We start from the raw sequence: 23,988 nt of genomic DNA on the forward strand, positions 1-23,988 counted from the left end.
AATTACCACAGCGCGAAAGCAAAGCTGGCCATGACCAACGCCGTAGACCACGCCAGGGGTGCAGCCAGCTGGGCAGCGGCATTCTTATCGCTCTTGTCGTCATCACTGCCAAAGATGCCCGTGACACTGCTGCTCGCCGAGTCGTTTGAGCCCGTCGACGGCGGCTCCACCAGCTGCGTACCGTTCGTCAGGATGAACGGCGAGAGACCGATGGGCGGCGTGTAGTTCGCCGCCTTCGAGTCGTTCGTCTGGCCGTTCCAGCAGTACTTGGTCATGCACTTCTGGCACTTGTCCGGAATCTGCGCCTTGCTGCGCTGCAGACCACGCATCGTCGCCGCACACGCTAAGCACTCGTGCCAGTCAGCCTGTTGACCACCCATCGTAGCCACATCCATAGCGTTTTGCACCATGGCCTGCTGGTGGTCCTTGTTGTACGCCAGCTCAAACGTGTTCGAGTTGCCCCAGCCCGAGTACGGGTAGTTCGGGAGGTACACCAGCAGCGGCGCCGACTTGTCCACAGCCGAGTTGGTGTTCGTGGCGTTCTGCGCATTACAGCCGAAGAACACAGGGCGCGTGTTCAGACCTTCGTTCACAAACGTGTTCTGGTCCGGCACCTCGGGGAACGCCATGTACGAGAACATCTCGAGCTTCGCACGCTTCTGCGTCTCCCACAGAGCTGTGCCGTTCGGCCAGTTCATCGTGTCGCCACTCGCATCCACAGCAATGATCATGTCGAGGTTGCGCGCCGGCTGCAGCAGCGGCTCAAGCGGAATGTTCTGGTTCGCCTCACCACCGTCCACCACGTCAATGTACTGCGCCGTGTTGAAGCCATTCGTCGTTGGACGGTAGCCACGGAACGGATTCGGGACAGGAGCCACATCGTTATCGCCCTTACCAATGTCCTGCAAGATCGACTTGATAATGTCCGTCAGTACACCCGTCTGGTTGCTCTGCAGAACCGCAAGGTAGGCACCGTTGAACAGCGTACTCGAAGAACCAACCACGTAGCCAAAGTTCTCAAAGCCTGCCACACACTTGTTGTCAGTCGGCTGACCATTGTTCAGCACCGAACCGAGGTAGCCTTCCGGAATGAACGCCTGCAGCGCCGGCTGCCACGTGCCAAACTCGTACGGCGTGTACTCAAAGTAGGTCGCGTTCGGGTCAATCATAAGCTCTTTGTCGTGACGGCCAATCGCCAGCACGATCGGGAAGGGGTAACTGGCATCCTGGAAGTGCGTCACGTTGACAATGTCAGAGTACACTGTCGCTTGACCCTCGTCCTTGTACATGGTGTCGTTCAGCAGTTGGTACGACAGCGCACGGCCCCAGTAGTCGGTGATCGACGTAGGGTAGTGCCTGTCCTTCTTGTCACCAACATCGTCAAACAGGTCCATGTAGAAGCTCAGCTCATCATCATCGGGGAACACCAGGTTCGAGTCCAGGTTGTAAATGGACTGCAGCAGCTCCTGTGTAGTCGGCCAGTTGTTGATGGCCATCGAGCCCGTAGCCCACGAACCACCCGAGAGACCAGACACATAGTCCACAGCCTGAAGCAGACCACCTACACCACGCTGCATAGCGGTCTCGTTACGCGAGTCAAAACCTTCCACAACACCCACACCCAAGAGCATCGCACGGTAACCACCACCACTGATCGCAATACCGACTTTCGGCTGGTTCTCGTTCAGGTACTGGTCCACACCACCCGGCAAATCACCGTCCAGACCGGCACGCGTAAGCCAGTCCTGCCACACCGGACGCGTCTTTTGACGATGACGCTTCATGTAATCAGCCTCCTGACTGTTCATCTTAAAGTCCGACGCATTGCGGATCATGCCCACGTAGTTGTTGCCCTGCGGCATCGGCGGGCACGCCACATCGGCAGGCACGTATCCGTTCGAGGGCGACCAACGGCGCTGCTTCTGTACATTCTTGCGTGAGTCAACCGCCTGACGAGCACGCGCCATCTGCTCCAGATGGTAGCGTGCATCTTTCTGACCCACGAACGCAGCCAGCTCATCTTGGGTGTACTTGTGCCCACCATGGCCATCACTCTCAAAGGCAGATACCTGGCCTACCGCCACAGCACTCACAGCCAAAACAGCCGCCAGTGATGTGATCTTCATCGTCGCTGTTCAAGGTCAAAAAGAAATTCCGCGCCTTTCTTGGCTTGCACCGATATGTCCGTTAGGATGAATCGAGAGGCAAAATCTATGACATATTATTACCTAAGTCCACCGTGTAGCTTTTCTCTGCACGCTGCCACAAGCTCGTCAGAGTCGTCGCTTGTGCCACGTGCTTAGATCGTCGCGTCTGGGGGGCAGGGCCCAGGTGCCGCGTATCATTGCGCCGAATGACACGAACATGCGTCTCGGTGGCCTTCGTGGCAGGGTATACTTCCATTGTGAAAAGAGCTGTGTTGTCACTCCGAATGTAATACGCGCTCGAACCTTGTCGTAGCGTCGGCGCATGCTGCGTGAGAAACGCATTGATCCATTGTCCATGTGTCACCAAGACCAAGTGAGGTAGGCTGTTTAGTTCTGTTACCGTAGCTTCGTTGTCGGGTGTCGCTTCACGCGACCCCGCTTGCGCCTCTTTGGCATACGTCTCTAGCCATGCCAGCCATTTATGCCCAGCTATCCATACGCGTTTTGCAAAGCGGTCGTAGGATTCTGCTCGTCCCAGCTCGGACGCTGGTGGCCGCTCAAATCCAGGAACTCGCTTCGAATGCTTCGTGCATTCATTGCTGCCATAATGTCGCTCTGCCAGAGCGGAGTCTACCAGCACTGTGTCGGGGCATACATGCGGGGGTGGCACCTCGCTAGGCGGCGACTTGTACGTCGTATCGTCTTCTTCCGGAACCTCTACAATGCCACAACCGCGCGCAACAGCTGCTGACGTTTTTCGTGCGCGGCCTATTGGGCTGGTAACAAGGACGGATGGTGCGGGTAGCTCGTACATGTTCATGGCCGTCTCTGAAATCGGACGCCATGCTGCTTCCAATTTCCGCAATTGGTCCTGTCCACGCTCGGATAAGGGCGCATCTGTCACGCCTTGCAGTACACGCTCCACGTTCGCGCGGGACTCGGCATGCCGAATGAGCGTGAGAAGGGCTATCGGCTGCCGCGGCGCGTCGTCCATCCTGGTCCAGGTTCAATGAACCCTAGTGGAGGTGGAGAGGGAAGCCTACTCTATCATTATGGTACCCAACATCAGATCTCAGTTGCAATTTATTTAATCTATCAAACGCAACTCTTCAAGCCGTAATGGTGCATACTTGTCCTTGTTCTCATTCCACAACCTGTCATGTGAGCTGATCTCCATACGTACTCAATCAGTGCTTCCACGTATCGATCATGCACTTCTTGGATCTGTTCTTGCGTTGGATTGGCGCAATGCGGTACAGGGATGGGCTTGCCAACTGCACGGTCAGTTTTTATATTGATACATACTAACGACGTCAATTGGCCGTCGGTAAGGTAGCCATCCATAGTATTTATGCAGAAAACCACGGCCAAAGAAAATGGGCATGGTAAACCCGGCTGCCGCCTTGATTTTCTGCTGGTACCAATAGAGCCATGAGCCTTTCCTGTTCTCTGCCTGGCCCAAAATATCGTTTTCACCGAAGCCGATGACAGGCACTAGATCCGCTCTGGTCTGATTAGTAGGCCATATACATACCCAGTGTGCATCGCCACCTTGACGAATCCAAAACGCCGTCGCAACGTCAAGTCCATATGTCCGGCATGTGCAGCTAGGCTTTCCTGCGCACCGCCAATGACAATGACAATGGCATTGCCTGCTTTCTGGCGCAGAATGTTCTCACAGCTCTTTCGCGACACAGAGCAAAACCCTGCAGCCATAAGATAGTCTCGGTAAAATGGTACGATGAAATTGCTGTTCAATGTCAAGATATGTGTCTTGATCCCCGGAAATTTTACCGGGAAGTCGCAAGCATGCGATGCGAGAGCCGAGACACAACCCAAGCCAAAGATGCCATGTGGGTGGTAACCCATCAAGTAGCGCCGCGATGGGTCCAAATCCACTGTCTTGTGCAGCGAGATCGGGAAATACTTTACAAACCAACGAAATAGGAAAAGTTTTCGCATCCATAAGACAGAGCGACCGCCATTCTCTGGTGCCTTGTCGAAAAAGAGGAAGGTCATATAGATGATGAGGAAAGGCCACGCCTTAGGTATGGTGCTGAAGTTAGTCACAAATCACATACCAAAGATAGAAGAACAGACTCACGCTCAAAAATGGTGTGATGAACCACTGGAACAGGCCCCACACGTAGGGATCCGTCATAGGCCGCTGTTCATCATAGTGGACGATATCCGCTAGGCGTTGCCTGTACGCCTCTTCGTCCCATGTTTCTCTCGCTCCGTGCTCTGGCTTTGGGCGGGCCATAAGGACGAAATCTTCTATCGATCAATGCCAAAATATGAGCCGGACCGCACAAGCACTAGGACGCCTCCGGGGTATACCCTGGGTGTCTATATGCTCGGCGCGCATGCATGGGCAGCTACACGTGGGGATGACGATGCCACGTGATGTGGTTGGACAACAACACTTGCGCGCGTGAAGGCGTCGCATCGTTGGTGGAGCGACATTGATAAAAATGCTGCCGTTCCGTGCGCCGAGTAGCGGTGCGGCAGGCATGCGGCGCGATGCGTCAGGTCTGCAAGATAAGCGTGTACCATCGCAGTCTGCTGTGGGTGGTCGCCGTATTGTATCGCAGGGCCTTGCGCGCAAACCGTTGCGTACTCCGACAGAGGCACCGTCATCGGCCGCGAACGCGCCCCCCAGTCTGCAGGTGGACACGACCAGCTTTGAAGAATGGATGAAAATGGCGACAGATAACAAAATCAATGCTACCAACACATGGAACTTTGCCTTGATTGACTATTTCCATGATATGTCGCTTCTTCGGTCTGACTCGGGCGATGGCTCGATCAATTTCCAGAAAGCATCGTGTACATTGGATGGCTGTGTCAAAGTGTGGACGAGTCGTGTGGACAGTGTGATGGCAGAAACAGGCCGGCTGCTTAGTGGCTTACAAGACGAAGATGCGTCTGCGGGCACCGACCCTTCTTCGATGGATCCTGATCAGTCTGGGTTGGCCGAGGATGACGATGACGCTGAGGCGGGTGAGGGCCGGAATACATCCACTCGGAAGCGGCGCGGAAAAGCGCGAGAAGCAACGCTGGCAAAGAGCTTTGCGCAGCTGCAAGTCAAGCGCTACGACTTGGAATTCACAGTCGACCCTCTATTTAAAAAGACCAGTGCTGACTTTGACGAAGGTGGCGCTGGCGGTTTGTTGATGAATCACTTGCACATTGACGACACTATGAAAGTCGTATTTGATGCATCTGACGTCACGGCTGCCGTGGATACCGAGAAGGAAGAAGCGGCCGTGCCTACAACGGACGACGCTCCTGCGATTGATCTGGGCAAGTTGCAGTCGCGTTTGCTCGCTGCTGCCGCGCAGACCCATCCTGAGAGCATGGCAGAGAGCCAGACCTTGGAAGACGTGCTAGCCTCACGCATGCTATGCCCTTCCACGTCCGCCTTTACCTTTGCGGATGACAACGAGGCGGCCTTGCCCACACTGACGATGTCGTACGATGACATGGAGGCTGAGATGGATATGGAGATGGATATGGAGGAGGATCTGCCTGACATGGACGGTCTTGACTTTTTCGACGGTACGACGGAGCCCGGTCTTGCAGTGGGAGAACAGGGCGAGCGTGCGTTTGACGCAGCTGTTGCGCATGACAATCACGACATGGCCAGCTCGACCACTGGCCCGACGCAAGCGCATGAGCAGCTGTTTACCTACTTTGACAACCGCATGCAGAAGAACTGGGCTGGTCCTGAGCACTGGAAGATGACGCGATTGCATAGTGCTGCCTCGGCTCCGCGTTTGTCTGGCCCAGCGTCTGACTCAGCACCGGCCACGTCCGAGGCGAAACCACGCCGTGGGAAGGAGGCCATGGTTATCGACTTTCTGTCGTCTGAGCCAGGTCCCTCTACCCAGACGCTCTTTGCTCCGAGTGCGACGCCTGCGTCGATTTGCTTGCCCAAGGCCGCCCAAGCCGTGACAGCGCGGCATCTCCTACCGGAAGACCAGCACTTCAACTCTCAGCGTCTTTTGCGTCTCTTCCTCAAACCCAAAGCGACCATTCTCCTGCAGAAGCGTCGTCGTGAGGCTACGCCTGCGCCGATGAGTCTGTGGGACGACGATGGTCTCGGTGACGTCGTGGACGATCGTGCTACGCCTTTCCGGACCGACCTGTTTGAAGATGTGAATCCGTACGAGGATGTTCTGCCTCCTATGTTGGATACGCTGCCGTCCGGCGACGCGGAGCTCGGAGGCGACGATGACGTAGAGGCGGAGGATGACGTCTTGCTCGGTGGCGAGGCGCTTCGTCGTGTGCGCCCCGAGTTTGTGGAGCATGCTCGTCGTGCCAAGCAAGTGGACGTGAAAAAGCTCAAAGACAATATCTGGAAAACACTCGCTCTGTCGTCCGAGCCGCAGACCTTTGATACAGCGCTGCAGGGACTCCAGTCGCTGTACCCACGCAAACAGTACGACGAAATTAGCACGTCGTTCTGTTTTATTTGTTTGCTGCATCTTGCCAACGAAGAAAGTCTCCGTATCGACGTAGCCTCTGCGTCATCGGTTCCTCATGGCACCGCTTCTCCTGGCGCGTTCCTTGCCGCTGCAGCTCGTGCTGGCCGGGTTCTCTCGTCGACGGACGACGACGATGCTTTAGGGGCGAGCCCTGCGCCGAGTGCCAAGGCGGACGTGGACGATGCATATGCGGACGAAGCTCATGTAGGACAGCTTGGCACGCTCCGTATCCAGCGCGACATGGCCTAAGGCTGCTCACGGTCTATAGACAAGATACCCCTACGTTTGGTGCCTACTGAGATTGCTCGACACGCGCGTGGAGGCCTAGCGAGCGCACGTGCGCGAAGGACGCTCGGAGCATCGCGTGCGTACCGTGCGCGCCGCGGCGCCTTGCCTTTTTTTTGGACGTGCCACGCCGCCGGCCATGTACCATTACCTTGGACCTACGCACCGTGCGCAGCTCGCCACATACAAGTACAGCAGTGGCGGATCTTCGTTCATCTCGACGTACGTTCTCGGTCCGTACTGGAATTGGCTTGTGACGCTCTTCCCGACATGGGTCGCGCCCAATACCATTACGCTGAGTGGCCTGCTCCTTGTGTTTGCCAACTTTCTGAGCTTGGTGGCGCTGGATGGTGAATTGGATCACTCCACGCACATGCGCACCTATGTCCTAGCGCCGCAGGCTGATACACTCTTGCCTGTCGTGCCGCTGCTTCCCCACGCCGGTCTGCCTGCCTCGCTGGCGACGTATACGCCCACGTCGGAGGGCAAAGTGCCGTCATGGCTGCTTCTCGTGTGGGCCGTGTGCCTGTTTCTGTACCAGAGCTTGGACGCCATCGACGGCAAGCAGGCGCGGCGTACGAACATGGCAGGCCCGCTTGGCGAGCTGTTTGATCACGGCTGTGATGCGCTCAATACGACGCTGGAGACGATCATGGTTTCCGCTGTGACGGGGTTGGGTCGTTCGCACTGGACGATCGTTGGCTTGGTCTCGGCCATGTCGAACTTTTTCCTGACGACGTGGGACGAGTACCATACCAAGACGCTCTTCCTTTCGTCGTTCTCTGGACCGGTGGAAGGTATTCTGATCATTTGCGTACTGTTCATTGCTACCGCTCTTCTCTCTCCGACCATGTTTATGCAGGGTGTTCTACATGTGCTAGGCCTCGAAAAGAGCGCTTGGGTACGTGAGCATATGGCGTTCCTCAACATCCCGTTGGGTGATTTCCTGATGGTCCTCGCGAGTCTCGGCTTGCTCATGAACGCATGGACAGCGTACCAGAACGTCCGCAAGCACTGCCGCCAGGAGCGACTCTCGGTTTGGTCGCCCCTGTTGGGACTTTTCCCGTTTGTCGTGCAGTGTGTCGCGAACATTACCTGGCTCCAGGGGCAGGGTATGCGTATCATGACCCATGGTCGTGTGTTTGTGCCCTTCCTGGTCAGTTGGGGCCTGAGCTTTGCTTACCTTGTCGGCCTGGTCATTCTCGCCCATGTGTGTCGTCGTTCGTACCCCTTCTGGAACATGCTACTTGTCCCTAGCGTTCTACTCGCGGTGGATGCGCATCTCTCGTCGCCTGTGCTGCAGCATTCGGTGGCCATGACAGAGTATGCTGTGTACAGCTATCTCGCACTTTCTTTCGCCGTGTACGGCTACTTTGTGTACGATGTGATTCAAACGATCACACAAGAAAGTATGTATGACCTTGACTCACCTGGCAGCTGGCAAGCCATGTTTCCATGTGGTGCAGAAGCACAACGAGTAGGCATGGTAGGCATGTATGTAGCCTTCTACGTGATTGTCATACTATGTGATACAGGGGCATGGGTATGCGTTCGCACCAGTGCAGATACGCGCTGGATATGTGTAGATACAGGCACCGGTTCAGTATGGTGCGTCGATGTACGTGTCTCCACGACCATCGGGATCGGCGCTTGCAGGAGCGCTGGCTCGGCCGCTGCATCGATGCGCGAGACGAGGCGGAGGTCGCGACCGGGCAAAACCTGGATGAGGTGGCCTGTCTGCGCGTCATGCAGTTCCAGAAGCGATTCGCCACAGGCGATCACTACGCCGTCCGAGTAGGCCACATACTGCACAGGCACTTCCCACACCATACGGCGCTCGGCATGGACGAGCTGGCCATCGTCATCCACAAAGTACGCGCCACGATCAAAGCACAAAAGCCAGCCCACCGACGGTACAGAAAAGGCGCCCAGTGGACGTGCGCCATCCCATCCACGCAGGAGGACCTGTGCCGCCTCGTCATGCTGCCGTGGTGCTGGGTAGGGCACCAATTCCGCCTTGGCGATATGGTACAAGTAGAACTGCCGCGGCGTGCATACAACCAGCGCATGCGGTGTACACTGAATGCCCGTCGCTTCCGGGTACACGTAAAATTTCTGCGGTCAGTCAGTCATACCGTGCACATACCTGTTGCATGTGGAAACCCGTAAGCACGTCTTCGTCGGTGCCCGGCACACGAATCGTGATGGGGGTCAAGAGGCGGATGCTGGACTCTGTCGCCTTGCGCTTGGCGTACACCAGCATTGGCCCTTGCCATGTTTCGCCAAGCGCAAAAAACTGAACATCGCGTGTACCGCCCAAACGAATCGGCGCGACACTCGGCGACGCGCGACCTCCGCTGGGTACGAGGGCCTCCAAATCGTAGGCGACCAACGTGCGATCGGCCAGCACAAGGAACCGACGATGTCGAGCGAGGACCGCGACTTGCGTCACATGCTTGGTATAGAGCACCTTGCGCAACGAGGCAGGCTGGCCCCTCCGGCCGAACCACACGCCCTCATTGGTACCGATCGCTACCAAGACGGTATCGGAGGCACGATGAGACCAGGTAGTGACACATGTCACTTGGGTCGGTGTCCACGTTGCATCACGTGGAGTCGTGGCCGAGCTTAGCAACGGTTCATGCGGCCCAGGCGCAAACGCGTCCCCACTCACATCCACACGATGGAACGACGGCGTGGTATGGCAGTAGGCTTGGGCACTTTGTAGGAGGACTGTACGCCAAGCCTCTCGCTCTTCCTTGCTCGTCACGTACAATGTCATGGGCGCCGACGGTCGGAAACGATGCCATACCGAGAAAGCGTACATCTCGCCGGCCGGCGTAGGCCATACACGCCGACTTCCCGTCGTACGAACGAGGGGCGGGTCAAGAAACCCGCCCGCCTCGAGGCATGACACAGGGATGGGCCTTTTGCTCACAAACAGCGGGGTCGTATGCGAGGGCTCACGCAGCATGCTTTCCGTTTCTTCTGCCTCTTCTTCTTCTTTCTTGGGCTTGGCCAGAACAAAGTAGTTGTCGAACAAAATCGCCTCCAGCGCCGTCCACTCGAACTCAAAGTTGTCCGGACGACGATACACCGTAGCGCGATGACGCAGTTGGCGATCGGGATGTCTGAGATCCATATCCACAAAGCTTTCAGGACGTTTGGAATGGAGGCGCGTCGACACCGCACGGACTTCCAAGTGCTGCTCTGCGGCAGTCACGCCATCTTGGGCGATCCGGCACTGCTCGTCGATAATGTGCATCGCCAAAGTCAGCGCCTCGCGATCGTCGTTCGCTTCCGCCGTTCGTTTCCAGATCGACTCCAAATGCAAATGGTACCGCTGCAAACGCGCTGGTGGTCGGAACAGGAAATGCTCCAACGCATGCCGCTGAGCCGCCGGATCACGTCGACAGTCATCGATAAACTGCTGCATACGTGCATTGCTCGCCGCCTCCACCTTGACTCGCGCCTGTGCGTAGGGGTAATGAGCGACGTACGAAGTATATGCATCCGCCCACTCCAACGCGGACTGAACCACAATGTCGCCCAGGGTCTGGACGACAATGCCCTGCTCCCGCTGGCGCTCATGCAGTCGGTCGACAAACACTGCAATGTGTTGATACAGCGGGTCGACCAGCCCAAAGACATCAGCCACAAACGATGTAAGAGTATCGCCTCGCAGTGGGGCATCGACGCGAAGGGTCGTCGAGTGACTTGTCTGCGCTAACGATTGCAGTCGCTGTGCATACGTCTTCATAAGCGCCAAGTCGCTCAGAAAGCTCTCTTCTTTCTGGATAAACTCATGAATCGCATTCTGTCGCTTTACCTCGTCTTTCGGGAGCGACGCCACAATCTCTGCTGGCACGGTCTCGACCCATGCCAAGGGCATGGGGGCTGTCGTAGAGGCTGGCGTCGATTCCTCTTTGCCACATACGAAGCCACGCCGGAATCGGGGGCAGCTGGGAACGTAGCAACTGGACGTATGGCTAAGCGCACACGTGGGACTGTAGCACGCTGTGAGAGGTGTCATCAGGCCTGTAGGCAGCTCGTCCCATTGCGCTGATGCACAGGCGGCAGCGCCCGTCGCACTGAGAGCGACACTGGAGGTCGCATCGCGAAGAAACAACTGGTCCACAGGCAAACCAGGCGCCGAATCGAGTCCAGAGCCATGCTTATCGCTGATGGAATGGTCGGAAAACAACATAAAGACGCCATCGACATCGTCTGTGAGCACATGCTCTTCCCAGTCCACTTCGTGGACAAACAGCTGTGTCTTTAGCGAACGAGCTATACTCAGGGCCATTTGGTGCGCATGCACAGGTAGGATAGAAGCATCATCGTCCATAATTGGCGAGATCGTAATGAACTGAACAAGCATAGCCGCGATCGTATGTACAAGAGTACGCCCTGTAAAGCTCATAGGGTACTTGACACTGCCTTTGATGAGCGGCTGTCGCTCAAGCACGCGACTGAGTAGTTGAGCCATGTGCGATAAACGAGATAAGTCCACATGCGTGCCGAGCAACGAGTGAATGGGGGTCGTGGCATACACGCTCTGCGACGATGCGCTATACTGCGGCAGGGCGGCGTCCTTCTCGTCCCCCGCTGTCACCGAGGACAGAGACGTAGTGCGTGCCATGGGTGTAGCTGCTTTCGAGGCTGATGTGGGCTTCAGCGGGAGGGGAGGTAGCGGTTGCGGAGGCGACATGACCCTCGCTGCCGACGCACCCGTTGATCGTGAGGATAGAATGCTCTCAGAGGCCCGTCGTGCTCCGCCTCCCTCTCCTTGCGAGACGCACGTCGAGGCCACAGAAGTTCGGCGCAGCTGGTCGGAATGCATGGGCGCCGCAGGGAGGGGCCGGCGTCGAGTGCCACATAGTGAGCCTACACTGGCCGCATGAGGAAGAGGCCAGGCGCCCTGGGGCAACGATGGCCCTGATGCCAGCCCCGACACTAGTGGGGACTGGGCCATGGACATGGACGATGAGGGGCGCGATAACTCAATCATTTCCTGGATCTCTTCCACCAGAGAATCCATGGAGGACTGCGTGCCTGGCGCCTTGGGCGACTGACGTTCCTCGGATGTGGGGCGGTCCCTCATCCTACAGTCATGTGGAGAAACGGGGCGACCTGGTTTTTTTATCTACGTGGTCCCACGAGCGTGGTCTTCCTCCACTTCAAGTTCGACAACTTCCTCTCTCTACCTACCCTCCAAGATATACCAGATGCAAGATTATCATATATATTCATATACAGCTAGCTACAAACATACTATAATACAACAAAAGTATAAGGACGAAGTTTATGTCGACGCTTTGTCGCTGTGCTCCACAGTCTCCACGGAATGGTGCTTCACATCCCCATGACCAGCGTCGGCCCCTGCCTTGCTCTCTGTCGCCGCGGACAAAGCCGCGGCCAGGTCGAGATGGAAGAAAGGTGTCATCTCATTGTTCCACATAATAGGCACGACAATGCTTTGATCCGTGCTGCTACTATGCCGTTTCGAATCCTGGGCATACATGGCATCCAAATGCCGGATCTCAAAGTCCATCCGATCCATTTCCGGGCCCATGGCCGGTGTTTCACGCGCAGGTATCTGCGATTCCAGGTCGTCAAAGGGGCTCCCGCTAGCACCGCTCTTTTCACCAACGCCATAGTGCATGTGATCGTCCCCCTGAGCTTCTCGTCGCTCTTCAGCTTCACGCGCGCGCTCCGCGACATCGCGAGCATCGCCTTGCTGCACCACCGACGCAATTTCCGTCACGTGGCGGTGAATACGGCCAGTACCAAAGCCGCCGGCCAGTAAGCCACGACGGATCCACGGACTGAGGATATGCGCAAAATGGAATTGCACCGGCTTGCCAGCATACCGTTCCAACGCATTGCGTAAGTCGACAAGCACCTGGACCGACGTCGAATCCACATTGCTCACTGACCCAAAGTCAAGAATCAACGCATGAAGCAAGGGCCGCGAGTCATGTGCTTCGGCCAAGGCCGACTGCTCCAAGTCTTCTTCCACAGAAGGTGCGCCACGGTGACGCAAGTAGTACAGCGACACGCCACGCCATACGCGGAGGAGCGTGGCGCTGGGGGGGCCAGGATCGTTCCATGGCCGATCACCTCGCTTCGTCGATCGCGCCTTGCCAGGCCGTGTTTGCGCCTTGATCTTATCGCCAATCAACTCCGCCATATGCGATGCATTGGGGTACGTAAACGATTCTTCCACACGGTACACAAACACGCCAGGCGGCGGCGGCTCAATGTGCACTGAGGGATCACGCAGACCATCCTTGACGTCCATGGGCACAAAGACATTGCGTTGTTGCGCACCACCAGCAATCGTGTGATCGTGGTGCTCGACTCGTACGACACCCAGCCAGTGACCACGTGGTCGCGCAATGCGAATGAGTAGCAGTACGACAGATGCGGCCACAGCCGTGTAGACACCGTAGTCCACAGAGGTAAAAATCGTCACCACCACAGCAGCGACCCAAATAAACAGCTCCAAGGGACTCATAAGCCAGAACTTGTACAGCAGCGCCGGCGGCGCAATCAGGTCACCCACCGCATGGATAATCACAGCTGCCAGAGCCGCATTCGGAATCCAGTAGAAGACACCGGAGAGCGCGTAAATAGCAATCAGCACCACAATGGCTGTGATCCAGCCAGCCAAAGGCGATCGCACGCCGGACTTGGACTTGATGGCCGAGCGCGAGAACGAACCTGTAGCCGCGTAACCACCGAAGCAGGGGCCAACCAAGTTGGTCACACCGATCGCAATGAGCTCCTGGTTCGGGTTGATTTTGTAGTTGTTCAGACGTCCAAACGACTTGGCAATCGCAATATGCTCCAGCAGCAGCAGAATCACCGACGCAGGCAGATTGGGGCCGATGTGCGTAAGTACCTTGGTCGGCAGCTGAGGCTGGCCCATATGCTGGAAACCACGTGGCACATGCTTGATGAGACTGATCGGATATTTCTTAGGATCGTACGAGCCCAGCCAAATTCGGCTCACAACGAGCATGATAACGATGACAATCGCACTGCGCATCACCGATACGAAAAAGGCGATGCGTGCCCATTTTGGGTAGCGTGCTCCTAGCTGGTTGCAGCCCCATCGGACAACGTACAAAAAGGCGAGGGCTGTCAGGCCAAACGCCACATCCAATTGTGTCTTGGGCAGGTTCTTGAAGAAGCTAATGGCCACCTTGTACATGGCCTCGTTGGTATTGACGTTGCGCTCACCAAACAATTTCGGAAGTTGGCCTACCAAAATCGTCAGCGCGGATCCTGTCATGAAACCACTCACGGCAGGCGCAGGAATGAACTCGACCAACCAGCCAATGCGGATCAAACCCACACCCAGTGTAACAATACCACACATGAAAGCCAGAGCAGATGCAATGAGCTCGGGCGGATATTGATGCGGAGCCACAGCGGCATTGATTTTTTCAATCACGGCTTTGGTTTGCAAGGACATGACAGCCACAGGGCCAATGGTGACATCCTTAGAGGTAGCAAAGAGTGCATAAATCACCACACCCACAAAGGAAGAATACAATCCGAATTCGGGCGCCAGTCCAGCCACGCCTGCGTACGACATGGACTGCGGAACAAGGACAAGTCCTACGGTGATACCTGCGATCAGATCACCCGAGAACCAGCCAAGGTTGTAGGACATAATCCATCGGCGCATAGGGAAAAGAGAATCAAGGTAGTCTAGCGTAGCCCGGCCCGGATGGGTCCAGTGCTCTTCAATAAAGTCGTTGACACCGACCATCGGTACACCTAACCGATTCGCCTCCGTGTCGTCATATCGCACGACCTTTTTAGCAAAGGCCTTGGTACGATCCCACATCGTCCGTGCTGATGATTGGTATACCATCTTCACGAGAGGGCCGTACTATATAGTCGTAGTAGCAATTCTGCGCAGTCAATGTCGTTGCGTAAAGCAGCGTTGTACTGTCGCCATCTATCCTATCTTGCTACCTGGGTGCTCCCGCAAAAAAAAATCAATCACCTCATCGTGGCGAGTGGAGGGAGAATTCGCCGGAGAGCACGTCATAGCTGCAGAACCCCAGGCCACGCCCCGTCAAACCCTGGCTTTGGCGTAGGCCACGTGATATACATCCCAAGGCACACGCTTCGCGCGTGTCGTTGGACGCGATCATGGCGTTGACGCGCGTGTGGGCCGACGTGCGCTTTGTGATAGCAGAGAATGTACTTCCGGAGCGAGCTGATACGGTAGGTAATGGAGGAGCTCATTCCCAGTTGGCGCAACAGCTTAAGGAGGCCGGGGCTGTTCATGTAGCATGGTCCACGTTGCGTCGTGCGTCAGACGAAGAAACGCGTGTCTCTTTCCAAGATACGGTTACCCATTTCATCACCGACTCTATCCATGCACCGTACGTTGCATGGTGTACCCAACCGACGGACGAAGATATGCATGTAGATGGCCCCGTGGCTGTCACGGTACGTACCTCTCTTGCCTGACGATCATGCAGCCTGCATGGGCCACGCGTTCGTTGGCGCTCAACATACCCCAACCCCCTCACCTTTATTCCCCAGATCCACAAAAGATCTTTTCTGGTATCGTCATTTGCTGTGCCCATTTATCGCCTATGGATACAGAAATGCTTTCCTCTGCTGTTGTCTCTTTAGGCGGTGGCTTCAAGCAGACCCTTTGTGAAGACGTGACGCACCTGGTCGCCATTTCGCGTGAGAACAGCAAAGTGCAGGCACTCCAGAACCACCCCGATGTATCTATCCAAGTCGTCGCGCCACACTGGATCAATGATTCGTTCAGTGTAAATCGCTTGCTGCCACTAACAGACTACGTGTTTGATATGAGCCAGCCCGACTCGCTGCCCATCTGTCTGCGCGCGACATGGGACGTACCACCTAGTGCCTCTATTGAGCCAGATCCATCGCCTTTGGAGCGTACGGCGCAGGCCTCGGTCCTTGCGTCCAAAGTCGTACTCTTAGCGCGTGATGTGCATGGGGGCGCGCTGGAATCGCATCCTCAGCTCCACTCGCTGCGCGATCGTATTGGCCGAGCGGGCGGTGAATGTGCGCCCACCTTGGAGGAGACGGTCTCGGACGAAGACGTGCGATCCGCTGTGCAAAAGGCGGATATCGTAGTCGCACGGTACCGTGAGTCACCAGAAGCCCGGTGGGCGTATAGCCAGGGCAAGACGGTAGGCACCTTGGTATGGCTTGTCAAAGCGCTGTCCTCTGGGCACATGACGTCGCCACGCGACCGTCTCTTGCACTTTCCTTATCCCCATACCCCGATCCCTGGCTTCTCCAGTATGACCATCACACTGACCAACTATACTGGCCAAGCGCGGACTTACCTCAAAGAGCTCATTATGAAGATGGGTGCGACGTTTACCCCGGAAATGCGGCCGACAACCAATGTGTGTGTTGCGCTGGCTCTGCAAGGTGAAAAGGTGACCAAGGCACGCGAGTGGAACATTCCCATTGTGAATCACATTTGGCTGGAGACGTGCTTTGCGACGTGGACGAACCAGAACCTGGCGCAGCGTTCGTTCATTACATTCCCTGGCGCTGCTAAGTTGGCGGCCGTGGTGGGGCGTGTAGGCATTGACGAAACAAGTCTCGCGCCGTGGAAGACACCGGAGGCGGCCACCGACGATCGTTCTCCTACCCCTGCTGCGGACGAAGTGCCGCCTATCGCTTTGCCAGAGACGGATGCGCCTACGCCTACTCCGCCACCTTCGTCTCCCCCTGAGGCACAGGCTGACAAGGACGAGACGCCTCTCGACGAAGCCATGGCGCCCATCGATGAGGACGTCGGTGACACGGAGGCGCCGCCCAAACGCGCAGCGTCGCCTCCACCTAGCTCGCCCCCTGCGCCGAAACGGACCAAGCCCAGTACACCGATTTATGCCACAACGTCTGTGGATGTCTCTGATGCCGACGTGGCCGCCCTGGAGGCGCTCCATGTGCGGCGCACGGACAACATGGCCGAGGCGACGCACCTCGTCGCCAAGTCGCTTACACGCACCGAAAAGATGTTGTGTGCCATTGCGCGTGGGCTGCATATTGTGAGTGTGGCATGGCTTCAGGCGATGATCAAGCAGAATCAAGTGCTGGAGGCCGACGCGTTTGCTCTACGGGACAAGGCGAAGGAGAAGCAATGGGCCATCAAGCTGAGCGAGGTGCTCGCGAAAAGTCGCGCTCACCCTGCCAGTTTGCTGCAAGGTCACCAGTTTTTCATTACCAAGCAAGTGCAGCCCTCCCGCGAGATATTAAGCCACATTATCGAAGCGGCCGGTGGTCACGTCGTGGCGGCCACCGCGAAAACGCGCGGCACGTTGCTCACGCCCTCCACCTCGCATGTGATTGGGTGTGAGGACGATGCGAAGGTGCTTCAGGCCCTTGAGACGAGCTACCGCAAGGCGGGTCATGAAGGCGACGCACCTTGGCGCGTGTACACACCGGAGCTGATTCTCGCGGGTGTGCTTCGGCAAGACATGGATTGGTCGGACACGAATGCGCTTACGCTCTCGTCGTAACGTGCAGCATCGACTCGTTGGATGTATATCGACTGTCTGACACTATGATACCCCCACGCTTGTCGATGCAATGGATTACAATGTAATTTGAGCGGCATCGAGATTGAGCGCATGGAGCTAGGTGGTGAGTTTCATAGCTAAGTATACGTACCAGTAGATTAACGTTGCGAATCCGCACGTCTTCGTCGCCAGGCGCCGTCGAGCCAGTGCTCTTGGCCTCCTTCGCTGCCATGACATTCGACAAGATCTTCTCACGCAGCTCCTGCACAAGGACCTGTTGCTGCGCCAAGTCGGCGTGAATCGCAAAGAGGGCCATCAAGTTCCACACAGGCTCGTCTTCTACGTTGGCATCGGGGGCCGAGCTGCCAGTACGGCGGCCGGCCATGTACATATCGACGCCAAACGGCAAGTACGTCTGCACCCGTGACGAGAAGAAGAGCTGCGCCAGTTGGTGGTCGGCGGACAAACGGTTGAACAACACCCCAAATACACTGCTCCACTGCGACAGTTCGTCAGGCGTAGGTGCATCCGTGGTGCCTGGCTGGCTCGCTGCCTGCTTCAGCGACTCTGCGCGTGAGAGCAGCGCGGTGAGCAGCGAGACACCTGGGCGAGTCTTGGCACACACCAACACGTCATTGCGCTCCATAAGCAGCGCAAGCATACCACAAACAATGCGCAACGACATACTGCTCACGAGCGACATCATAATGAACAAGACAGAGTTCGAGAACGCATCAATATTGCGGCCCACCTCAGCTGCCTGGGACGGCATGAGCGTCGTGCGAACATGGCGCAGTGTCTCTGTGACCTGGAACTGCTCCCACGCGGCATAATCACGCACGGCATCCAACGACTGGAACGACGCAATGAGCATAGTAAGCATCGTCAGCGCCTGCTCTGTGTCCAGCAGACGCAGAACACGCGGCAGCATACGCTTGCCCTTCACATGGTTCAGCAGCGAGACAAAAGGATGAGGATCCGAGACGCCCAATGGCTCAAGCACACGCAATTCCTTCCACAACTTCTCCGTCAGCACCTGGGCTTCCGAGTCATCGTCACTCGGCTCGCGACGCAGCTGCTCGAGACGCAGCACCATGGAGTAGAGGTGCTCGAGAATGACCATTGATTCACGTCGCGTAAGCGCTTTTTGCGTCGCATTCTGTGGCTCGCGTGCCACGTCGCCCAGCGACGCACCTTGCAGAGCCAGTCGCATCGCATCCTCGTGATTCGTCGCATCGGGGACAGCCGCAGTGGCCTCCTCGGGCTTGTTAATCAGCTGCAGCATCTGACGCGGCTTGGTCGCAGAGCCAAGACTAACACGACCCAAGGCGCCTTCCAACGAGGCATCAGCGCCTTTCGCCTCACGCTTCTTACGGTTGTCGACCAAGCGCTCCACTTGCTGCTGCATACGTAGCATCGCATTTTCATGGCGCGTCAGCTTACGACGCGATCCTTTGCCGCCCGAGGAGCCACCCGCCTCGGCCTTTTTGTGCTGCTCAATTGCCTCCACTGAGCCATCCGGCACGGGCACTTTTCGTGCCCCGCCACGCACAGCAAAGAAAACATGCGCATAAAAGTCATCCGTATACGGATCGGGCGTCACCAAATGACTAATTTGAATGCGCGTGATAAAGTCTTTATCGGACCCTGACATCACACCATTGTAGCGGGCAATGTGCGCGAGCTTTGCTGCCTTGGCACGACGCTTGTCCTCTGCCTTTTGCCACGCCTGCAAACGAGCAGCGGCTTGCGACGTAAGCATTTGCACAGCAGCGTCGACATCGTTTGTCTCGCCACGCACAAGCGACGGGAACTGACGCACCACATCCTCCAGTGAGTCAAATTGAATAGGAGGAGGCAGCGACAATATTGTTTGCTGCACAGACGACGGGCACGCTTCCAGCATGGCACGCATACGCGCCAGGTGCTCGGCCTGTGGTGTTGGTGGTGCTGCAGGGCCACTCGGCGTAGGAACCGAGGCCGGTGAAGGGATAGGCGCTACGGTAGGAGCCGCAGGCGGCGCGGCAGGCCGCGCCATGGGGCCTGACGCCGGTCGAGGAGCCGCAGCTGGTGGTATACCACTCGGCATAGGCATAGGTGGACGAGCACCAGCTGGCATGCCGGGGGGCGGGCCAGGCGTAGGCATCGAAGCAAGACCAGGCGGTCGCTGAGGCATACCCCCCGTCGGAGGCACTGACGGCGAAGGCATGCCCATACCTGGCATCATCGGCGGTCGAGGCACAGCAGGGCTAGCTGTTGCCATGCGACGCTGTGCCAGCAACTGCGCTTCAACTTCACCGAGAGTAAGAGGTCGCGAGGCCTCTGGAGCTTTCGGCGCACTTCCAGTACGCTGGGCAGCGAGTTCTGCTTCCACATCCTTCAATGAGGTAGGCGCAGCACCACTGGGAGTTGACTTGGCAGGTGCCCGCGTCAACGCGGGAGTATCCCAGAAATCGTCCAACGATGCAGCAAACGCAGACGCATTGCGGTCACTCTTGGCAGGGGCGGCGGCGGGCGCACTATGACCGAAATCAAAGTCCTTGCCTGGATAGTTAGAGAGAACCCAGAGTATACATACCAACATCCTCTGCAAACGCACCGAAAGTGTCCTCGTTAAAGTCGTCGTTGGTCTCGACAAGCTGGTCACCCAATCCATCGTATCCATCCTGACCCCACGTGTACACTTCCACATCTTCTTGCGCGCTTGCTTCTAAAGCACGCTGAATCTTATCATTCAGAGCTCGTTCTTCGTCAGTTGCGAGAGCAGCCGCCTTATTTTCGGGCGGCAGACTCGTGTCGAACCCAAAGAACGACATGGTCTGGCGAGCAAGGCAAGACGCAAGCGGTACTGCGCTGCCACGCCGTCATCGCGTCACGTGATAGAACCGCAGGATAGACTGCTGGGGACCGAGCCTGGTCCTGTGTGCCTGATGAGACAGTACCACCGGCATAATGGATCGAACAAGGAAGGCAGCACTCGTATCGTAGTCCATAAAAGAGCAAAGAACTCCTGGCGCAGTAATCGGTTTCGTCTGCAGTACATTTTATTTGTCTGACGGCGAATGACATCCAGCTACGGGTATCGAGTCGTAATTGTTTGCCCTAGCACTCCTATAGTGTCTTCTACCATGCGCACGAATAGTACCAAATGCCCTTTGGTGCATGGGGCCTGGCCTCCCGTCTATGTGTTGGTCAAGCACACCATGGCTGTTTGTGTGGAGTCGGACATAGTATGAGTAAGCCTCCCAAAAGTCACGTTCCACGCCACTGCGCAGGGTCCAAGCGCCAACGCCTCTCTCTCACATCCATTTGCTTTGTGCTGGTAGACAGAGTAGCGATGCCGGCAAAAAGTCTGCAGACACTAGTCAAGCAGAGTGTGTATGACGATTCACAAACGTACTAACTTACGTAGGATATCTGGATGCACTGAACACAGTGCAGCCAGCCAACCGATGGAAAAACCTCATTGTGGACTCACATACCATGCAATACCTGTCGGTTGTCATACGTATGTTTGACATTCTAGAACAGAATGTGACCCATGTGGAAAACATTGAAAAGATGCGTGATCCGCAGCCGCATATCGAATCAATGTACCTATTGTGCGCTACGTCCCAAAACGTAGACCGGCTCATTAAAGAACTGGCTCCGCCCGCTGGTCAGCCACCTCAATGCGCGGCTGCCCATGTATTCTTTGTGGACGCCATTTCAGATGAGCTCGTGACAAAGCTTACGAACTCCGCTGCCGGTCCACGACTGAGGCAGCTTGTTGAACTGTTCATTAACCTATGGCCTATCGAGTCGCAGGTGTTCTCACTGAAACATCCCAGCTCGTTCTTCACGTTGTTCCAGCCTATGGATACCAAATTTGCGCCATCCATGGACGAGTCATTAGCTCTCTTGCAAGATGAGCTAGATATGGCTACACAGTCGCTACTAAACTTGTGCGTCACATTGAACGAGAACCCTAAGATTCGGTACTTGAACGTCCCCGGTAAAGTTCTAGGCCCTCTTTCTGCCGAGGCCCAGGCAGATACCATTGAAGGTACATTTGCCGCTGATGATCTTCGTAAAGGGCAGGGAGAAGGTCGGGTCCAAATTGGTATGCCGTTCACTCAACAGCTTGCTCTTCGTGTTCAAGATGCCTTAGACGAGTACTGCAAGAATGGCCAGATGCTGGGTGACCCTGGTCGGCCCCAAGGTATTCTCTTTATCACTGATCGCTCTATGGATCTGTTTTCTCCTTTCCTACACGAATTTACCTACCAAGCCATGGTATATGACTTACTCCCCATGACCGATGGCAAATACAAGCACACGTATACCAATGCCGAGGGCGAAAAGGAGGTCATTGAAGTGGAGCTTAATGAAGAAGATGAAACGTGGACCAAAATTCGTCACTTGCATATTGCTGAGGCGATTGAGTATCTCACGCGAGAGTTCCAACTGCATATGGGTGAAACGGCCCAGTTTTCTGGCACACAATCCATTGATGGCATGCGTGATATGTTGGCCTCATTGCCTCATATGCAGCAGACTAAGGAGAAGCTCTCTGTACACCTCTCCCTTGCTCAACAATGTATGAACAAGTTTGAAAAAAGTAAATTGGCGGCGCAAGCTATGGTGGAACAAAATACCGCTACCAATCAGACACCCGACGGTCACCGTCCTCGATCCCTAGTCGAGGATATGGTGCCCATATTGGACGACCCTAGTATCTCAAATGGAGATAAAGTGCGTATCATTGCCCTGTATATTTTACAGTGCGATGGTGTGCACGAAGAAGACCGTCGTCGCTTGTTCCAGCATGCTCGTCTGACCGGTGGTGAAGCTGTGACGATCAACAATTTGGCGCATCTGGGCGCACGTGTAGTGCGAGAACAATCGCAATCCAGCTTAGATGCGATTTTCCGCAAGCGAAGAAAGACATTGGCGCCCAAACTGCCGGCGGCTGGGCAGGCAGAATACGAATTGAGCCGATTCCAACCTCTGATTCGAACAATGATTGAAGATCACGCTATGGATCGCCTTGAACAATCCATGTTCCCCTATGTGCGTGATGCGCCTCCTGAGGCGCCCTTGTCAAGCCAGATTGCTTCGCGCTCAGCCTCGATCACAAGCAGTGCGACAGATATGGCCACATCTATGCTGCATTCTGCCATTCATGCTACTGGTGGAAAAGACTCGCCATTGGCTCGTGTTGGGTTTGGCTTTGACGGGTCCAGCTCGTCACGCAATCAGTCGCTGAGGACTGGTACGACGAGCTTGCGTAGTGCCAGGCCAACATGGCACCAAAAGGGCCGCTCGGAATCAGTGCCGAATCTCTCGACCACGGGTGTGGGCGCTGGTGCTACGACAGCGGGCGCGCGGACGACGTCGAGAATTTTAACGGAGAGCAGCAACCCCACGTCGCAACGAGTACTTGTATATATGGCAGGCGGTATGACGTATTCGGAGATGAGGACGGCGTACCAAGTGGGAAAACGCATCAATGCAGATGTATATCTGGGTATGTACAATGTAACTGACCACCCAGGATCTTCGCATGTTATAACACCGACCAACTTTATGGACAATCTGCGTGTGATGGGTACACCGCGGCAGCCTGTGTCTCCTGATCTGCATGTAGAAGCGCGCCGAAAGGCGCAAGAGGCAGAGCTCGAGCAGATAAAGGCGATTCAAGAAGGCAAAAAGCCGCCGAAAGGGCACATGCTGAAGAAGCCCAAGTACCCCCAGGAGTTGCCTCCGCAGCAGCGCTACGACTTGCGGTACTCAACCCCAGACACGGTATCGGCCGAGGAATCGAAACCACAGATACCTGAAAAGTCCACCATGCGTCGTATTTCAGAGAATGTGATCCATAAAACCAGGGACAATTCGGAATCGAGTCTCTCGCCGCCCTCGCTGGATCCGTTGCAGTCAGCCAATTCGACACGTCGCGGCTCCTCGATGAGCTTGAACTCAGACACATCCAAATCCTCGTCCCTTTCTCAGGGAGGTAGGCTACCTACGCGCCCCAAATGGGGTCGTGATATGTCGCGCTTCAAAGTACGTATGCCTTTGATCAGCCTCACTAACCAACAGAGCGCATTCTCCATTAAGAAGTAGTAAGCATGCCCGAACTACTTGGTTGCCTCCACCTGGTGGCCAAGGCCTTTGCTTAGTCATCGACCTACGCGCTGCGCGGTGTTGTTGATGACGATGGCTCTGTGACAGACGTTTGTATTTTCATAGAAACGACCACCATGTCTCAAAGTATGCCTATGTCAGGAGCTGCTCTTACGTCGGCAAAAGAGCGGCACTATGCATACTTGTCATCTCGATTGGATGCCCTGTCTACTACGCTGCAGCATTCGCAACATTATTTGACGATAGCCAGTGAACAGGCCGCGTACATGAAAGATCTCGGCGTAGGCCAAGCTGCCATGTATGTATTATCGTTACTCACAGCAGCTTTATGGCTGCCTTAGATCAGGTGGACCGTGAGAATGAGCAGTCGTCGTCGTCTACGAAATAAAATGG

The 23,988-nt window shown here is 56.0% G+C and overlaps 10 protein-coding genes across 10 annotated transcripts; 4 read left to right on the plus strand and 6 right to left on the minus strand.

Moving 5' to 3' along the window:
* Positions 1 to 2: 2 nt before the first annotated feature.
* On the minus strand, positions 3 to 2,126 carry Malapachy_0399 (lysophospholipase plb1; the record flags this gene model as incomplete). The annotated part of the gene is made up of 1 exon (XM_018134920.1): positions 3 to 2,126. The coding sequence occupies one exon, from the start codon at positions 2,124 to 2,126 to the stop codon at positions 3 to 5; it is 2,124 nt and encodes a 707-aa protein (XP_017990304.1).
* Positions 2,127 to 2,211: 85 nt separating this feature from the next.
* On the minus strand, positions 2,212 to 3,141 carry Malapachy_0409 (hypothetical protein; the record flags this gene model as incomplete). Its single annotated transcript, XM_018134930.1, has 1 exon — positions 2,212 to 3,141. The coding sequence occupies one exon, from the start codon at positions 3,139 to 3,141 to the stop codon at positions 2,212 to 2,214; it is 930 nt and encodes a 309-aa protein (XP_017990260.1).
* A 93-nt stretch (positions 3,142 to 3,234) lies between these two features.
* Positions 3,235 to 4,166, minus strand: Malapachy_0363 (diacylglycerol acyltransferase type 2b; the record flags this gene model as incomplete). Its single annotated transcript, XM_018134884.1, has 4 exons — positions 3,235 to 3,301; positions 3,331 to 3,421; positions 3,453 to 3,652; positions 3,682 to 4,166. The coding sequence occupies 4 exons, from the start codon at positions 4,164 to 4,166 to the stop codon at positions 3,235 to 3,237; spliced, it is 843 nt and encodes a 280-aa protein (XP_017990276.1).
* A 455-nt stretch (positions 4,167 to 4,621) lies between these two features.
* Malapachy_0374 (brn1-protein required for chromosome condensation) lies at positions 4,622 to 6,886 on the plus strand (the record flags this gene model as incomplete). Its single annotated transcript, XM_018134895.1, has 1 exon — positions 4,622 to 6,886. The coding sequence occupies one exon, from the start codon at positions 4,622 to 4,624 to the stop codon at positions 6,884 to 6,886; it is 2,265 nt and encodes a 754-aa protein (XP_017990286.1).
* Positions 6,887 to 7,061: 175 nt separating this feature from the next.
* Positions 7,062 to 8,403, plus strand: Malapachy_0324 (ept1-sn- -diacylglycerol ethanolamine-and cholinephosphotransferase; the record flags this gene model as incomplete). The annotated part of the gene is made up of 2 exons (XM_018134849.1): positions 7,062 to 8,331; positions 8,360 to 8,403. The coding sequence occupies 2 exons, from the start codon at positions 7,062 to 7,064 to the stop codon at positions 8,401 to 8,403; spliced, it is 1,314 nt and encodes a 437-aa protein (XP_017990229.1).
* A 25-nt stretch (positions 8,404 to 8,428) lies between these two features.
* Positions 8,429 to 11,633, minus strand: Malapachy_0394 (dbl domain-containing protein; the record flags this gene model as incomplete). Its single annotated transcript, XM_018134915.1, has 2 exons — positions 8,429 to 9,037; positions 9,069 to 11,633. The coding sequence occupies 2 exons, from the start codon at positions 11,631 to 11,633 to the stop codon at positions 8,429 to 8,431; spliced, it is 3,174 nt and encodes a 1,057-aa protein (XP_017990298.1).
* Positions 11,634 to 12,227: 594 nt separating this feature from the next.
* Malapachy_0357 (sulfate permease) lies at positions 12,228 to 14,783 on the minus strand (the record flags this gene model as incomplete). The annotated part of the gene is made up of 1 exon (XM_018134879.1): positions 12,228 to 14,783. One exon carries the CDS (start codon positions 14,781 to 14,783, stop codon positions 12,228 to 12,230), a length of 2,556 nt encoding a protein of 851 aa, XP_017990287.1.
* A 311-nt stretch (positions 14,784 to 15,094) lies between these two features.
* Positions 15,095 to 17,466, plus strand: Malapachy_0373 (hypothetical protein; the record flags this gene model as incomplete). The annotated part of the gene is made up of 2 exons (XM_018134894.1): positions 15,095 to 15,397; positions 15,430 to 17,466. The coding sequence occupies 2 exons, from the start codon at positions 15,095 to 15,097 to the stop codon at positions 17,464 to 17,466; spliced, it is 2,340 nt and encodes a 779-aa protein (XP_017990279.1).
* A 75-nt stretch (positions 17,467 to 17,541) lies between these two features.
* Positions 17,542 to 20,282, minus strand: Malapachy_0397 (hypothetical protein; the record flags this gene model as incomplete). Its single annotated transcript, XM_018134918.1, has 3 exons — positions 17,542 to 17,583; positions 17,618 to 20,010; positions 20,045 to 20,282. 3 exons carry the CDS (start codon positions 20,280 to 20,282, stop codon positions 17,542 to 17,544), a joined length of 2,673 nt encoding a protein of 890 aa, XP_017990300.1.
* A 521-nt stretch (positions 20,283 to 20,803) lies between these two features.
* On the plus strand, positions 20,804 to 23,983 carry Malapachy_0372 (sec1-like protein; the record flags this gene model as incomplete). The annotated part of the gene is made up of 6 exons (XM_018134893.1): positions 20,804 to 20,840; positions 20,879 to 22,975; positions 23,003 to 23,514; positions 23,551 to 23,573; positions 23,723 to 23,893; positions 23,920 to 23,983. 6 exons carry the CDS (start codon positions 20,804 to 20,806, stop codon positions 23,981 to 23,983), a joined length of 2,904 nt encoding a protein of 967 aa, XP_017990280.1.
* Between the last annotated feature and the right edge of the window lie 5 nt (positions 23,984 to 23,988).

The sequence above is a fragment of the Malassezia pachydermatis genome (assembly GCF_001278385.1).
Source record: "Malassezia pachydermatis strain CBS 1879 chromosome Unknown scaffold10, whole genome shotgun sequence".
NCBI classification, from domain to species: Eukaryota; Fungi; Basidiomycota; class Malasseziomycetes; order Malasseziales; family Malasseziaceae; genus Malassezia; species Malassezia pachydermatis.